Genomic DNA, 18088 nt, shown 5'->3' with positions numbered 1-18088 from the left:
GCCGCAGGAAAACCCCTGACTTACTCTATGCCCCCTCTTCACACTCTCCCAGACACAACTCTCAGCTGCGAGCGTCATCGCCGGCCCGGCATCAAACGTGCTGCCGCCTCCTGGACTTCTGGGAGAGTTTGTTATTCATTCCTGTGAGGAGGATGACAGGTCACCATTGTTGTCCCCCCGACTCCACCGATGTGGCTCTGCAGGAAACAGTGTCAGATGGGTTGTTTCGATCACATGTGTTTATGTATCTGATCTGATCCAGGAAGAGATGGAAGGACCAGCTTTTGTCCTTTGCAGGAACATTGTTTTTCTTGGTCATAGTGGGTTATTCCAATATGATGGCTGATATAAAGTTAATTAACTAATATTGAGAAACAGTAATATGGATGCCAACAACAGCTTAAGACAAATCCTACAATGAACTTATGAAATAAGTGTTATCTAAATATTCGACGGTGGTCTGAATTCCTTGTCAGGGTTTGGTGTGATTCATTAGGGAAAGTAAGGGAGGAGCTCTGGCTCGGTTTATCTCTGGAGATCTCCGTAGGTTCAGCGTGAAGTGCTGATAACCTCTGGAGCTTTCCTGGGGAGGGTCCGGAAAGAGTCACGGTGCGGGAAGTGTGTCTCTGCATTTATAAACACAGCTCCCGCCCCGTGTCCTGGTAGAAGTGTTTACATGTCATTGCTCACAACTGTGCCGGGGTATTCTGGTAACCTTTTGACCATCGGTTTTTCATAACAAACCTCTAGAATCAAAATCCTCGGAAGGTCCGTCTCATTCCCACAACTGGAGCTCAGAAATGTACAACAACAGCTACTCCCGGGCCACTCTGGGACTGGAGAGCAAACACATCCACAAGGCGAAGAAGGGGAAAAGCTGCGGCTACTACATGAGGATCCTCTTCTTCTTCTCGTCTCTGATCCAGTCCCTCATCATCGCCAGTTTGGTGCTCTTCCTGGTGTACGGCCAGCCAGAGAAGACCGCCGAGGAGAAGAGAGTGGAAGAGCTGGAGCTGGCCTTTAACAAGCTCTCCACAGACAACACCAAACTCAGAAAAGACAAAGCTGACCTCACCAGTGCCCTCAAAGCAAAGACTGGAGAGAAGGATGCGGCGGATAAAGAAATAGCAAAGCTGAAAAATGACCTGAACTTGACAACAATCAAGAGCATTAACGTGCAGAAGTCTCTTGTAAGTTCTTTATTTGCTTGTATGTCGTCATCATCATTTACTCACCCTCATGTCGTTTCAAACTGGCATGACTTACTTTCTTCTGTGGAACAAACAAAGATATAATTTTTTTCAAATATCCACAGAAGAAGGTAAGTCTTTCAGGTGTGCAACGACATGAGCGTGTGCAAATGAGGACTGATGTGTGATTTTTGTGATGTTGTTAATTTTAAGATATTCTGAAAATTATCTTGAAAGCCTAACCCTAATAATAATTACACGCTTGATTCTGATTGGCTGTTTTACAGTCTCTTTGTGAGGCCAGTAAAATAAAGCTTTCGAGCACTCGAAATACTCCACTCCCATGTCCACCAAGCAACAACAATCAGAACGGTGAGTGCAATTAATCAATCAATCAATCAATCAATGAAGAATCTAATTCACAGAGGCGGTCCTGTTGACATGGCTCTCTTTCTCTTCTCAGGTGAAATAAAAACTCTAAATTCTCTTCTGGAACAGCAGAAAGTTCTAAATGGAATCCTTAAGAGTAACTTCAGCCAAACGGTGGAGTACCTTAAAGCTGACTTGGACAACGCAGTGAAGGATAAAAATGAACATCATAGTCTGGTGATACAGCTGAGACAAGAAAACCTGAGTCTGAAATCCCAGCTTGATGTTTACACCAAGAAATGCAAAGAAGACTTTGCAGAGTCGCTCCAAGGCATCCAGACGGTCACAAGTGCCTTCCTGACCAAAATCGACAACTTCTTCACCAACTCGGTGACGTTTCACCTCACCTGCCCCAAACAGGAAGAACAGATGGAAAGGATTCGCTCCAACTGCTCAAGCCTCTCTCGGCAGGTGGAGGACAAGTTCCAGAGCTACCTGGACAGCGTGGGAGCGAAGGTCTCGAGCATTCAGAAACAGAGCAGCCGGCTGGAAGTACAGACGGGGGAACTGACTTCAGAACTGGACAAGTGCAAAACGGATCGGGAAAAAGAGGCTGCGGAGAGCAGCAAAAAACTGCAGGACGCCCAACAGAAGTATGATAAGCAACTGGAGCAGCTTCTCAAGGAGCAAAGCAGACTGAGGGAAGCCAAAGAACTAGTAGAAGCCAAGCTTGCCGTGAAGGACGCCACACTTATATCGTTGCAAAATGGCTGCGTACAACAGGTAGGAGTTACGCTGGGATGAGTAATGATGCTTAACATTTGGCAAATCTTCCATGGTGGCCATTTTTAGGATAAGTGCATGTTTGAATACTGAAGGGTGTACAGTAATTAAATCGATCTTCACTGCTTGTGCAGCCCAAGCCTGCTGGTCTTCAACCCCCTGGCACAGCCGGCCTTTATCCCCCCGCACCTGGTAGGAGCCATTAACCACTAAAGGTAAGTAGTCATCATGGCTAGAATTTCATTTGAAATTCAATATTAATTTGGTCTCACCCACTTTGAAGGGTGCAGGGCATTACTGTCCCTTTGTTACATGATGCACCAGGGGTGTCCGATTCTGCTTCTGGAGGGCCAACGTCCAGCAGAGTTTAGCCCCCACCTGCCTGGACGTATCTAGAAATCTTAAAGACCTTAAGAGGATAGTTCACCCAATTGTTCCAAACCCATATGAGTTTCTGTTGAACATAAAATAACATATTTTGAAAAATATGGGTAACCAGAAAGTTATTGGACCCCAGTTTTAGCTGTAACACACCTGCCTGGAAGTTTCTAGTGATTCTGAAGACCTTGTTTAGCAGGTTCAGGTGTGTTTGATTAACCTTGGTGAAAGCTGACCCTCCAGAAGCAGAACTGGATACCCCTGAACTACTGAGAAGGCTGTGGCAAATAAAACTTTTATTTACTTGTATCTTGTCTTGAGCACTCTGTGTGGCATTTTGTCAAAAACTGCACGAAAGTATGTAAATACGAATAGGAAATAGTCTTTTAGTGTATGAGGGTGCAACTGACAACACAATTAACTACAAACCCACACTCAGAAAAAAGATACAAAAGCCATCCCTGGGCAGTACCCTTTGTACTTTAATACATAAAGTGTACATAGTACATAAGTGAAAGGGTAACACCCCAGTCAGAAGTGACTGCTTTTGTACATGTTTACTAAGTTTTCAGGATTCTGTGATTTATATATAGGAAAATTATTTCTGTGGACTGACCATTGTATCTATACTTATTGGGAACAAACTTCAAGGGCACAAAAACGCCTTTAAAAATGTGCCCATGACCTTCAGAGCTCAAACAGAGGACTGATCTTTAACATCTGAAACAAAACATGCAATACTTTGTGATAAGTGCTATATTACAAGTCAAACAGTTGCATATAATGTGAAAATATTAAAGTTTTTGCTAAAGTACTGTTGAGGTTTCGAGGTTTGGAGGACTTGCGTTAATTACACATTACACCCAGTCATTCAGAATGTCTTTTTTATTGTTTTCACTGTTTCCCGCAGGCTGGGTGTGGAGAAGGGAATGATCTGAATCTCAAGGGCGGACTCTGAGTTTCCTGATTTTGAGCCTGTGATCTGTTTAGTGAATAATGCTGTCACTGCGGATCGCTGTAAATGCACATGCACTCTAATGTTTAGTTCATTGTATAGTTGTGTTTAAGCATCATGGGCTGTGAACTTGCATGGCATGATGTGCTTCTGAGGTCCGATTCAGTTATTTAGAAAGGTGCGGACCTAAAAATGTGAGACTTCCTTTCCTACAAGCAGACAATTACTATTAAATACAATTTTTCTGTGAATATTCCACATGTGCTATGATGTATATAATTTTCTTTACACATAATTGTGTTTCAACAATTACTTGTTTGAGCAGATTTTAATGTCCTTTAACAGTATTTTTGTTTTTACGTGTTGGTCTCACTGTCTTGAATAAATACATTTAAAATCAACTCCCTTTTCTTTCTTTTTCTTTTCTTTTACTAAACTTGTACTTTAAACGAAGGAAAGTTATGACATAAAATGAAGAAATATTAAAAATGTCCAACTCACTAATCAAAGCTGATCATATAATAATATGTTTTATAAAAATAAAAACTTTTATTTATTTTTTTGGACACAGCTGCATGTACTGTTGCATTATGATGTGTAACAAAGACTGGCCAACTAAATGTGACTGACACACAAAACTAAATCTTTGTAAAATAATAAACATGCCTTCTGATGATATATGCTACAATTTAAAGATTCAGTTTTTGGGTGTGGTGTGCATTCTCTATAAGATTTATAACATCATTATGAAGGAATCTGTATGATCCAAAGCAGTTCCTTCTGAACATTTTGGCCTCTCCAACCTAATACAGGCCAGTGAAATTTATGGGACCTTTTTAACCCCGCTAATCAGCAGAAACAACAGCTCAACAGCGTCATGAATGAGAGGAAGGCAGAAGGTACAGTGTGCTGCGCACCGCTCCTAGCACCCCGATGTCGTCAGACGGGTGAAGAGTTCAGCAAGCACACACAAACATTTAAATGAATGTCAGATTGACAGGAGAACAAAGGGCCGTGGGGACCGTTTCTGAACACGTCCTTCCTAAACCGCCGGGACAGTTGAACACAGAGAAAGCTCAGCTGCATCAGACCGCAGCCAGCATGTTTGAGCTCAAATAAGATCTCCTCCTGCCAAGGCGAGTGTGAAGTCATGCCCTTTAAAAAGAGCCATTGGCAGGACATTTAATTGTTTTTGGGGGAGCGGAGATTTGAGACTCTATAACCTACTATATACAATAAAAAAATGACACATTTCTCCGGTTACAGTGCGTTCTTTTGTTGACTGTTTGGACAGATGCAGGTTATTTTAGGAAACGGCTTTTAAAATATTTGAAAAAGCAATTTATTCCTGTGATTTTTACCACCCATTACTCCAGTCTTCAGAGACTCTTCAGATGTTAAAAAGAGTTTTTGATGTTATGGTATTGCCAGCCAAAGATTCGAACCCACTAGGGGTTATGAGTCAAACTCTCTAACCACTAGGCCACGACTTCCCTTAACCCACAACTTCCCTAGTGTGGATGCTAGTGCTGGATTAACAATAAGGGTTTCTCGTTTTTAATCAATATTGATATGGACTCTTAAATCAGTCTTTTAGTCTGGGATGTTTTCTGCTGATGTGTGAACTTCACTGAATCTTATTTGTAGCATCTGCCAATAAGCTTTGTGTTTTGTTACGTTTAATATGAAACACTATCTCCGTTTTCAAATTCTGTCAATTATCGGTCAATCATAATGTCAATTAGCGCAAATTCCAAACAATAAATGTGGGTCAAACCGAACATCTCTTCCAGTTTACTACTAGCAAGAAATAGATGTGAACATCAGAAGGTGTTGAAAGAAACAGAACAAATTACTTGATAGTTAGCTAGAAAAAATAACTCTAGAAAGGAGCATTTCACTGAATATATGTATATATATATATATATATATTCATTATATTTTTACTTAACCTGTTGTCTTCATTATTAAATGTATGTTTGAATAAATACGTATTTATTCCAGTCACCGTTTAAGTATTTATATTTCAACAACAAACTAGTAGAAGTAGAAACATAATTATGTTTTTTTTTTTTTTTTTTTACATAAAAACTGTAATTTAAATGTTTGTACAAGTCCGTTTTGATTATCAAATACATTTGGTTATTAAATGAGATTTATTTCTGGCTGGGTGGTCAGCGGAGATGAGGTCAGTGTTGTTGAGGATCAGGATGCACCTCCTCCTGTGAGATGAGTGCTGAAGGATACTCTTCAAGTGTCCGCTGAGGAAGACGGACACCAGCTGGGGCTCTGAAGGAAGCTGCATCAAATCGATGACCACGAAAGACCCTGTGGGTAGCAGCGGATGGTCGTTTCTTAAGCCTGTTTCCTGAGCCTGGTCAGCATCTTATAACCTTTGACCTTGTAGAAACAAACTGGCCACTTCCTGTCCATGCCATCCCTTTAATAAATCACAGCACACTGTACATGCTGAAAAATATAATTCACTACGACACACAAAGGTAAACTGTGACAAAGAGGGCCCAATGTGCAATGATGGTACTTGTACATTTTTGTGCACGCTTACAAATGTTTGAATACTACTGCATTAGATCAAATAAAACTTAAAAAATGATAACCGAAAATAAATAATGCTATAACTTTTTATAATGATAGAATTATTAATAAATAATTTGTTCTAATATGCAGAACTGATATTTTTTTCTGTTTTAAAACTAAAATCAATTTTTGGCTCTTCAGATTAAAAAGATTTGGCACCACTGGTCTAAATTATCTAAATTAATGTGAACTTTTTTTTTCTATAAAATTTGATGTGTTGCTCACTTGTAGTTGAAAAAAAAAACTTTTAGAACATGTTGTACAAAAAAAAAAAAAAAAAAAAAAAACAAGTGTGAAAAGTTTGAATATCAGTAAAAAGAAACTTGTTAAAATGATTATTTAACTCTTATTTGAAGTCAGTAATTGTTTTGCCTTTAGAGTAACCCTGGAAGAGACATCCACCAGAATAAAAAGATATGTGGTTTATCAAAAAAATTAAATTAAATAAATAAATAAATAGTGAACATGTTTAGGATTTTTACTGTTTAAAATGTTATGTTTTGATATTGATTGTTTTTTTACATGAACTCTGGATTTACAGATGAAAAATAGCTACTCTGGCTAAATCTGCATTTTCTGTAATCTAGGTACATGTGTATTCTCCCTGATTCAATGAACAAACAAACTAACAAACATTAAAAAACTCTCAAATTCAAATATGGCAACTAACTTTTGTTTTAAAACTAACAAACTTCTCTTGTAACGTGTCACTCTTTAATTTATTTATTTTACATAACTACATAATTTTTAGTTGTCATTAAAACTGCCACCTCTTTTTCTGCAAACGTTATATACCTAAACTCGTTATATGATTGCATAACCTCCCGTGTTTATTCAATCGTGAAAAATGACACACACACCTATATCTAAATCTGTAAATAAACAGATCATTTCCCCTCACACGGCACAATGAGTGGCAAAAAATCTTGAGATATATTTCCCCTCTACGGGACATTTTTAGGATGGCGATATTTATCACTTTGGAATGTTTGCGCAAAAATGCCTCACTGTTTATTCTACCTTGATTTTCCCACACGTGTCTGTAAATACATACCGCAGACGGGCGCGCCGGACGCCCTCCTGCTCCACGCTGTCTGTGGTGTCCCTATAGCTTTTTAAAGATACTTATACTTATTCAGTAGAAGCTAAAACTTATTATTTGATACTGGAACTAATTCATTATCTAGTACCTATTAAAAAGATACTGGTACTTATTTCAATATTGACTAGTGACTTATCTATCATTAGTGTATGGCAAGCCATTTTAACATTTAATCTATAAAACATACTTCAATCTATTTTCATGCTACTAGTATTTTTTTAGCTACCTGTATCCATTCCATTCATTTAAGATACTAATACTTGTTCATTAGATTTATGACAAATGTTACTAGTACATTTTTTATTCTACTAGTAACACTTCTGGTGGGCATTCTGATTAGTTATAACCGGCATTTGGAATAACGGTGTTTAAAAGAACGGCGTTAGATAACGACGTTATTTTTTCAGTAACGGGGTAATCTAACTAATAACTTTTCCCGTCGTAACAACGCCGTTACCATTACTGAAGTAAAATGCAGTGCGTTACTATGCACTGATTGAATAAACTATGCAATCCGAACGCACCCCTGGTTCACACAGCGAGTGGGTGGGTTAAAAATGATTATGATTGGCTAAGGCAGAGTCATGTGTTTCATGGTAGCCAATCAGAGCCAGTGTTTTTACACACATGCCGGCACACGCGCCAGCGCCAGTGGCGCCAAACACACACACACACACACACACACACACACACATGTTTATTTTTGTGAAAAGTGGGGACATCCCATAGGCGTAATGGTTTTTATAATGTAGAAACTATATATTCTATCGCCCTTCACCAACCCTACCCCTAACCCTAACCCTCACAGGAAACTTTGTGCAGTTTTACTTTCTCAAAAAAACCTCATTCTGTATGATTTATAAGTATTTTGAAAAATGGGGACATGGGTTATGTCCTCATAAGTCACCCTCTCCTTGTAATACCTGTGTCATACCCATGTCATTATACAAAGTTGAGTCCTGATATGTCACAAAAACATGCCCACACACACACACACACACACACACACACACAACAGCTACACAGAGATTCGCAGCAGCAGCAGAAATGTGGAGATATAAGCACTACTTCAAATTCATTGTGGTCAAAGGCAAGAACGTGCATGTAATGTGTACATGTAATGTGTGACACGCATCTACAAAGCTAGTGGCCAAAACACTTTTCTTACAAAGATAATACTTGAAGTGCAGGATAAAACTCTTGCTGTCTGTTGACGTGCAATAAATATCGAAAGTTATGTATGAACACCTGTCTGTTCTACTAATTTCAACTGACTTTTGAAAACTGCTAAAAATAAATAAATAAATAAATAAAAATTCTGCAACTTTTTTTTTTTTTTTACAGTAACGCAAATAGTTACTTTCCCTGGTAACGAGTTACTTTTATTATAGAGTAATTCAGTTACTAACTCAGTTACTTTTTGGCACAAGTAGTGAGTAACTATAACTAATGACTTTTTTAAAGTAACGTTACCAACAGTGGTTATAACATGAGATGAGTAAAAATAAATCAGTTGTGATTAGTAATACAAGAAATGTTTCAAGGAAAAATCACAAAATATTTGGCATGTATCGAGCCGATCTCAACGGTCAGGATCGATAAATATATAAAATAGGGGCGAGACCATTTTGGGGTAGAGCACTGAAATTTTTTGAGTGACTTCAGTGACCATAGGCAGAACAGGCAAGAACAGAGCATTATATACAAATAAGTGGCAGTAACAGATACCATTAAAGTAGACAGTGTTAAGAGTCCTGAGGTACTAATATGATTATTGGAGTGTCGCAGAGCTACATGAAGGAAAATTAAAGTGGTAGTGCAGATGCAATAAATAATCTTAAGAGCAGCACACATTTCGATTTTGTATCCCTGAGTAAAGCAATGTCCAAAATCTCATTGTAGAATGACACAGAGTTACATGAATGAGTATTAAAAAGTGGCAGTGAATTTCAAATGTCAGCATTGGCTACCAGAAATCTCTTACCCTACCTTTAATGGAACAGATACTAATAGCCTGAAAATAAATACTAGTACTTTTTAAAGATTAAATGTTAAAAAGGCTTGCCATATGGCAATGCATAAGGCCCTTCCAAGGACAATAAACGTTGATTTCTCCTTTAAGATCTGAGATGTTGGAGGCCCTTGAGACATTTTGTTCTTAGACTCTGTCTTCTCAGAAATCTATAATTTCTCAGGATGAAGAGCAAAGGTTTTATCAAAGGAGATGCACAAGACTTCGAGAAAACCAAGATTTACTATATTTAAAATGTGATGATTGCAAGCACACAAAAACAACACAAAGTTCACATTCTGTAAACGTGACATCTGGCTGACCAGTGTTATAGTGATGGGCAAATAATATGCATGGGCAGGAACATATGCATTTTTTTTTTTATGAGATAAGGAACATAACCTTAAAATTAGATGTGTGCAATAGTTATACATAAACAAAGTTCACCAACTTTGAAGCTAAAGTGAAGGCAGCAAATGCCTGTGTTACTGAAGAAACAGCCAACAAGAACTCCTGGAGTTTCCAGTTGTCTAGTTCAGGTGAAGGTGATTAAATTTTTGGGAGAACTTTTAAAAAGTTATCTCCTTAAAGTATGCATCAATTCTGTAATAACAAAAAAAATGCTCTTAAAAAAACGATAATTTTTGTTTCTGTCAAAATGAACAATCCTTTCAGGAAGTGAATTCAGAAATGTAATTTTTTTTTAACAAACAAACAAATAGGCAAGATCTTAAAAATGTTATTGTCTGTAAAATGTAAGAGTTTCATTCATTAGCAGGGCACCTTATCACTGAATTATTATCTAATTATCTCTTGTCCTATTAATGGTATGTTAGCTATGGAATTATATAACTATATAATAAAACACCATTAAATAAAATTTTTGAATAAGACAACTTCAGCAGCTCTTGTCCTTTTTTTTTTTGTTCTCTGCTGCTCAGCGCTGAACTGAAATAACCGCTCATATATCAACACTATAAACCGCCCTAAAGCATTTCTGTGCTCTGCAGCTCCCTTGAGAGGATGAAAGATTGAAGAAACGTTTCTCTGTTGTTGCCATTCTGGTAGAGTCTGGTATTAGAGTATATTTCCATATGTCCACTGGAAGGAAGAGGCCAGTTTCACTCAAGTGCTCTTTGTGTGAACTTCCTTTAAGTGTTTATTTATGTAATACTATAATCAACAAAAGTTACATTTCTTGTTTGCCGCACCTCGATTCTTCAAATGCTGAATTCACGCTGACATGCTGAATTCTCACTCCGTGACTGAATTCACAGAATGCTTCATTAAATGATACACTACACCAGAAATCAGCCAAGCTGGGCCTGATGGTAATTCAGAGCAGTAAGTTCGGTGATATCCAGACATCCCTTTCTGCTACTGAAGAGGTCAGAGGTCAGAGGTCAGAGATAAACGTCATTAAAGGCCGTACGGTGTCAATTTATGAGTGTGCATGATAATATGTGCATTTAGCACAACCATTAACCTTCTGTCATAGGAAAATGTGACACTTTGTACCCAAAATCTGTTTTTAAGTAAAAACATGAATCTGATGCAGTTTTTTGCTCACTGAATAACTTGCCCAAATATATAAAAAAATGTATCACAGCTTTCATACATGATACTGGAACATATAAAGCTGGCATTTTTGCAAAAAAATTTTTTAAAAACTTGCAGAAACTTGGCATAAAGCTTGAAACCCAGTGGTTTTTAATCGCATGATCCCAACCTCACAGACAGCTGGACAAAACATTAAAAGCAATATAATAACAATATAATAGTGCATAGTTTTTAAGTAAACAATAATGCATTAGGGAAAACTAAACACTTCCCATATCCTTTACTCTGACATCAAAGGCTGTACAGCCAATAAAATCTTTCAGCACATACTCATGTGTTGTTTTGGTAGAAGCCAAATGGCCAAAGCTGATAAAATGGTGCTATACGGTGAAAAAGAGTAAAAAAATAAAAATAAAAACAGTCCAAATGTTGACACCTTGTCAAAAGAATTAAAGTCTATTAACAAAGAATGCATGATTTCATGACTAAATGGCACTGGGATTAAATATTGATAATTTTAATGGGTTTTAAATTGGACATTTTTGTCGTTAAGGTCCTGAGTGTTGCTATTTTTGTCCCGAGTGCAAAATAGATTTATGAAAGAAAATCAGAGTGAAATACTAAAATTCCAATAAAAATACACATTTATGGCAAATTTTATTCTGTTTGCATTAATGACTTAAAGCCAAAATGATAAAATAAAAAAATTAAAAAGTCTGCTTAAATAACTGATGGGCTTTGTCTTTAAAATACAAGGATAAAATAATAATTTATACTATACATTATACGAAACCATAGAGCTCTGGCACACTAGAAGTGTGTCAGTCAGTCTAAGGCTATTTTTGATGACCTCTATTAGTGACTTTACAGCCCATCTGTACCTCTCAGAGGAAGGAGATGGTTTGTGACGCACACTGAGATCCCTCTATTCTGCAGAGGAACAGACTCGAATGTAAATATAACAAGCAAACTTTTGAATGAAGTTGGACAGATGTTGGCAGGAGCATTCTTCAGGCACTACGACAACGTCAGTGGCCTCTCAATGTGACTTTAAATGGGTTTGATTCCTTCTCTGTGGTTTCTTTGAGGTCAATACTAACAGGAAAGTCTCACAAATCATTCTGGAAATGAATCAGTGATGATACTGATCCATCTGAGGAGACGTACCGTCGTTTAAGACTCCGTCCTGTATGAGTTCATCCTTACTCGATGAATGCCCCAACATGCGCCAACTTAGTCAGACTTCCACAGAGTGTTTTTAGAGACTCACTAAAGCTTGGACAACAGTTCGACAAATAATCTATATTTACTGTAAAGTTAAGGTCAAGTAACTACCATTTGAAAGTTTTGGGGGGAAAATATACTTTTATTCAACAAGGATGCATTCATTTAATATTTTACTTAGTTACAAAAGACTTATATTTCAAATAAATTCTGTTCTTCTGAACTTTATCAAATAATCCTGATACAATGCATCACGATTTTTATATGTATATATAAACAATGAAAGCAGCACAACACTTTCAACACTGATGATAATAATAATTGTTACTTGAACACATATTAGAGTGATTTCTGAAGGATCATGTAAAACTGAAGACTGGAGAACTTCAACTGCAAAAATTCAGCGTTGCATCACATCAATGAATAATGTTTCACAATATTCACATATTTTGATACATTTTGTTCATGTCCAGAATTGTAAAATCAATCTTGTTCATTTCCAGAATTACACTCCTTGGTGCTTGTTAGTAAAAACCTCCTTCCAGTCTTTACACAAACCATTAACCGACATCCCATTGGGTCCGGGGGGCTCTGATGGCTTGGCACAAACCCTGCTCAGGATGTCCTGTCTCCTGCTCTCTGCTCCTCACTGACTCGAGCAGTCAACACGCTCTTACACACAAACAATAGATGGACACCATCCGTGATAGAGAGACAACCCTGCACAATCTAGCAGTCAATTCTGGAATTATTAAAAAGAAAAAAATAATAACCTCTCAGATGGACACACTTATGACAAGTGTTCTATTGGCTTGTATATTAAATCACATTAAGAGCCCACTCAGCCTCACAGTAGAAGGAAAACAGGACTTTATGTGTTTAGTTAGATGTGCTCCAGTGTTTCAGATTCCTTTAATGCTCTATTAATCAAACTTTATTACTTTTTTGCATTACAAAATGAGGAGATGGATGCGAAAACTGGGTGCTGTGTTCCTTACATACTCTTTAACAGCGAGTGTGCTGTATGTGTTTGTACATACACATACAGAGCTGCAATGTGGTTGTAAAAGTGTTCTCAGCGGCTGATATACAGTTACTAGTGTGTTTTTTGAGGCCAACATTTTTCACCTGCTTTATCATCTGCTAGATGAAAAACATACACTATTAAAGATTTGGGATCTGTGAGATCTTTTGTGTTTTTGAAAGAAGTCTCTCAGGGGAGAACCGGGGCGAAAGTAACACGGGACGAAAGTAACAAAGTGATTTTCTCCGAGCCTCTTTCTGCATTTGCATTCCCAGCTATGACAGCATGTTCAGCATGCAATGCTTGACGGAGCTGAGAAATATCATGTGATTTCCTCATTGTTTCCTGAAGTTAGGTCCGTAAACTGTTTTCGAGTACAAAAAGTTAATTGTTGAAGCTGTAATTTTTTTTTATTAGTCGAGTTGTTTTTCTTGTTTCATGTGTCAAAGTAATGATCAATCTACAGGTTATTTAGTGCTTTAACACATCCTAAAGATTGCATTTAAAAATTTTTTTTATATAAAATTAAATCGAGTTTAAATGTCAGGAGTTCCTGTCGGGACGAAAGTAACAGTTGTTACTTTTGTCCCGCTAAAGTCACAGAAAGTATTTATTTTGTTCCAGTGCAAGCTATATTGTGAATTTCTGTTTCTTGCATCATTTCTTACAAATGTTAATGTCATATTATACCAAAAGAATATGTCTTAGTGAGGGTCAGAAAGACAGACAGAGGTCTGGTTTTATCCAGATGTGTTTGAGAGGGTGTTTCTGGACATAGATGAACATCTCTCTCTGGGCAGCTGCTACGTCACATTTATATTTAGGTTTTAGCCGTATCTTAGCCTTTACACCTCCACCTGTGAATTTGCAGTGTTTCCAGATGTTTTAGTGCACATTTTTAATTCATGCATAAAAACAACTGGATGGAAACATAAATAGGCCTACTGTTACATTATGTTTAGAGTTTTTTTTATTATGCTAATGTGATAAAATTTTTATATTGTGCATTCTGTAGAATTTTTTTTATTATTATATAAAAATACATTGAAATTTACAATAAAAAAAATACAGTCAGGTTTTAAGACATCTGATGAAACTTAAACTTAAATTTAAAATGAAAATATGAAAATGTAATTTAATAATTTTTTGCAAAGATAAAAGACAAAATATGTTTGCAGTTATTTATTAACAAGGTCACAATCAGGTATACTTAAGAAAAATAAGTGTAACAGAAAAAAATCTAGCTTATATTGTTGTGTTACTTTCGTCCCAACCGATGGGGTCGAAAGTAACAATGTGCAACTTATGTTCAAAGTGAAATTATACTGAAGTCTTTCTACATTTCTACAAAATACCACCTGGTATTGTTAGACCACACTTCTGAGTTACTGGCCACAGCAGAAATATATCTCTGTATACAACATTATCTTTTAAAATGAAGTTTTTCTGAAAAATGGTACTTTCGCCCCTGCTCTCCCCTATACTCTCCAATGCTGCAAAAATTCAGTAAAAACAGTACTATTGTAAAATATAAATACGATTTAAAATAACTGGTTTCTATTTGAATATATTCTGAACTTTACTCATTGAAATATATAAAAGAAAAAGTGATCATACAAAAGTGACTGACTGAGTCAGACTGAGTTATCTAGAGTTTCATGACAGAACTTTATATTTGAATGAAAGTTAAATTCATAAAAAGAAAACAGAGTAGTGTAGTAAAAAAATAATAATAATTAGTTACAAGCATAATACAGTTCTGAATTGTTTGCAGCTCTGATGATTTCCTAATGGATGGGAGTCAAACACGTACACCACTGAAAGGAACACTCCACATTTTTTGAAAATAGGCTGATTTTCCAACTTCCCTAGAGTTAAACAGTTGAGTTTTACCGTTTTCGAATCCATTCAGCCGATCTCCGGGTCTGGTGGTAGCACCTTTAGCTTAGCTTAGCATAGATCATTGAATCTGATTAGACCGTTAGCATCTCGCTCAAAAATGACCAAAGAGTTTTTATATTTTTCTTATTTAAAACTTGACTCTTCTGTAGTTACACCAAGTACTAAGACTGATGGAAAATGAAAAGTTGCGATTTTTCAATTGAGCTATGGTTAGGATTCTGGCGTAGGAACTTTGCTGCCGTACCATGGGTTCAGCAGGCGCAGTGATATTACCCCTGAAAAATAGTCCCCAGCTAGTTTGTGGAGTTGCACCAATAACTCAGGGGGAGTTAGAAAATGAGCCTATTTTCAAAAAACGTGGAGTGTTCCTTTAACAGTTCCCACAATATGCATGTATATAGCATCTGTCTGGAATTTCCTGTCCCCTTTACTGATAAATATGTTAAAGCAATTTAGGTTGCTGCTGCAATATTTTTGTAACACAGAAGCAGCAAGTGGAAAACAATGTTAATATGTGGGTCAGACCAAGACTGGGCCGTAAAAATAAGTTCTAAAAACAGGAGATATTCCTGATCAACCCTTTACTCACTCATTTAAGCTGTATCACTGCATGGATCAATTAACCTAGACCCTCTACTTGAGTAAGGTCCAATTTTCCAGCAAAGAACCCCTGTCGGGTAAACTCACCCACTTCTGCAGGTTTAGAAACATTTACATTTAATAATATCTTCAGATAAGGGCCATAAGTTAATAAAGTACTACTCCACTTAAAAGAAGAAACGAATGAGTGAATGCTTGCTACATGCATATTAAATAAAAGCTTGATTTTTCCAAGCATAACACAGATACTGCCATCTAGTGTTTAAATTATGATTCAACTAGCTTTTTGCAATATAGATTTCTGATGATAAAATACATATAGAGGGTTTACAGACACAAACATTTCACGAATGACAGCAGGACCCTGTGAATCTGAAACTCTGCACTGCAGGATCTGAAAGAGTGACGAGTGGAATGTGTCTTACCAGAATAAATACGTCATTTATATTCGATATTCACTACTGTTTAAAAGTTCAGGCATCAGTCAGAAATAAATTTTTTTTTAAAGAAAACAGCACTTTTAATTAAGCAAGGATACTTTAAATTGATCAAAAAAAAAAAAAAAAAGATATTTATAATGATACAAAAGAGTTCTATGCTGTTCTTTTGAACTTTTTATTCATCAAAGAATTTTGAAAAGAAAAAATTTATCAGTTTCCACAAAATTAGAAAGCAGCACAACATTGATAATTGTTTTCAACATTGATAATAATGAATGCTTCTTGTGCACCAAAAATTAATGACTGCTGAAATGTTGTGCTTTGTCATCAATGGAATAAATAACATTTATATATATATATATATATATATATATATATATATATATATATATATATATATATATATATATATATATATATACATATTAACATATAAAACAGTTATTTTCAATTGTAATAATATTTCACAATATTACTGTTTTTACTGTATTTTTTTTTTTAATAAATGCAGCATTGGTGAAAAAATTCTCACCCTAAACTTTTGATCAGTAGTAGTGTATATTTCATAATTTTTCTGCATAATCACTCATGGACTTTGGACTCTACAATCTTAAAATAAGTTAAACTTCTTTAACCTTTCAACAACATTAACACATTTATTTCATGCCCTGCAATAAATACCTTGAAAGTTAGTATAAGTGAATTGTCCTACAATGTGTGATGGTATATATTTTTATTATTGTGTTACAGTAATTCAATTTTTAGGTTTTCAATAAAAAAAAAAAAATGAATAAGCTTTGCACTTGCAATTACAATTAACAGTAAATTGATTTAGAATTCTAAATTATTATTTTTCTTTTAAATTATTTATTTGGCACATAATGACACCTAATAAAGCTGCTCTCAAATCGCATGCATATTTAAAATTACATATTTGAAAACGAATCATCTTCAAATGTGTGATTTAGCCTACTTCATGCAACATTTTATAATTCCTGTCTAATTACTAAAGGTGTACGTGCTGTTCCCTTTGGCTTTTTTAATGGTAGTGTGGCTGTGAAGAGTGCATGTTTAAGCAATAAGTTTGATGCGTAAGCAAAAATTATTATTGCTTGGTTTACTGTAAACTGAGGTGATTGCTTGTGAAAGCTATTTCATCTGATGATCAAATCTAACATTTGATGATCAGATCTTTTTTACAGACCTATTCTATTCATCTAAATAAATTCATCTTCTATTCAAAAAATGCAGTGTTTATCATTTTAGTGCATTCAGATTCGTGGTAATGAGATAGTTCGAAAATGTGTTGTGACATTTACAGACAATATACAACTGTGTTTATTGCACACTTATTTATACTATCTTACAGCAATTTAAACACAGAACTGTATTTGAATAAAACAAAATGAGGTTAATGTTAATATAAATCACCATTTAAATGTAAATCACATTTTAGACTGTATGGGAATAATTATTCTTGACTAGATCTGCCTGGATTGTGGAGAAAATCACCCCATTATATGCCTTCAATATGCTTTTTTGTTCACAGAGATGTATATTAGATCACCTTCATAGTTAAGCCATTCTGAAATATTCAGCAAGGAAGATATTTTTTGCATTAATTAATAAATAATACCCTGCTTCATCCTTTCAGGTGAGTGACTCATTTTTAGTCCCTCAGGAAGAAATATGTTCACAAATACTCTTTTTCGAACATTTATGCAAGGATTGGGTAAGTAAAGTAACCAATGGTGCCGATGCAATTAATATCAGTTTTACTGTAAATTATTCTGACATGTTAATAATAGTTTAAACAGCATTTGTAACTGTTTTGTGATGTAATATTTGTACTTAAATGAATTTGGCGACCTTGCAGGAATAAATAAAAATGTTGACAAAAAGATTCTCACTGCAGGTTCCAGTGCAAACAAGGTATAGGCTAAACAATTTTC

At 35.9% G+C, this 18088-nt stretch overlaps 1 protein-coding gene across 1 annotated transcript; it reads left to right on the top strand.

The window, feature by feature from the left end:
• The first annotated feature begins 338 nt into the window (after nt 1-338).
• On the top strand, nt 339-4076 carry LOC128022562 (plasmalemma vesicle-associated protein). The gene is made up of 5 exons (XM_052610246.1): nt 339-1190; nt 1478-1562; nt 1654-2342; nt 2477-2557; nt 3631-4076. Exons 1-4 carry the CDS (start codon nt 801-803, stop codon nt 2546-2548), a joined length of 1236 nt encoding a protein of 411 aa, XP_052466206.1. The 5' UTR covers nt 339-800; the 3' UTR covers nt 2549-2557; nt 3631-4076.
• The last annotated feature ends 14012 nt before the right edge of the window (nt 4077-18088 follow it).

Source organism: Carassius gibelio, chromosome A11, assembly GCF_023724105.1.
Source record: "Carassius gibelio isolate Cgi1373 ecotype wild population from Czech Republic chromosome A11, carGib1.2-hapl.c, whole genome shotgun sequence".
NCBI classification, from domain to species: Eukaryota; Metazoa; Chordata; class Actinopteri; order Cypriniformes; family Cyprinidae; genus Carassius; species Carassius gibelio.
Note: the sequence above shows the minus strand (reverse complement) of the source record. Positions and strands in the feature narration are given on the sequence as shown.

Bases quoted from the DNA above. Each gene is read 5' to 3' on its own strand.
- LOC128022562 (XM_052610246.1), top strand. From the start codon at position 801: ATGTACAACAACAGCTACTCCCGGGCCACTCTGGGACTGGAGAGCAAA. The intron at 1,191-1,477 runs GTAAGTTCTTTA...GCTGTTTTACAG, and splicing joins TTAACGTGCAGAAGTCTCTT to TCTCTTTGTGAGGCCAGTAA. The intron at 2,343-2,476 runs GTAGGAGTTACG...CTGCTTGTGCAG, and splicing joins AAAATGGCTGCGTACAACAG to CCCAAGCCTGCTGGTCTTCA.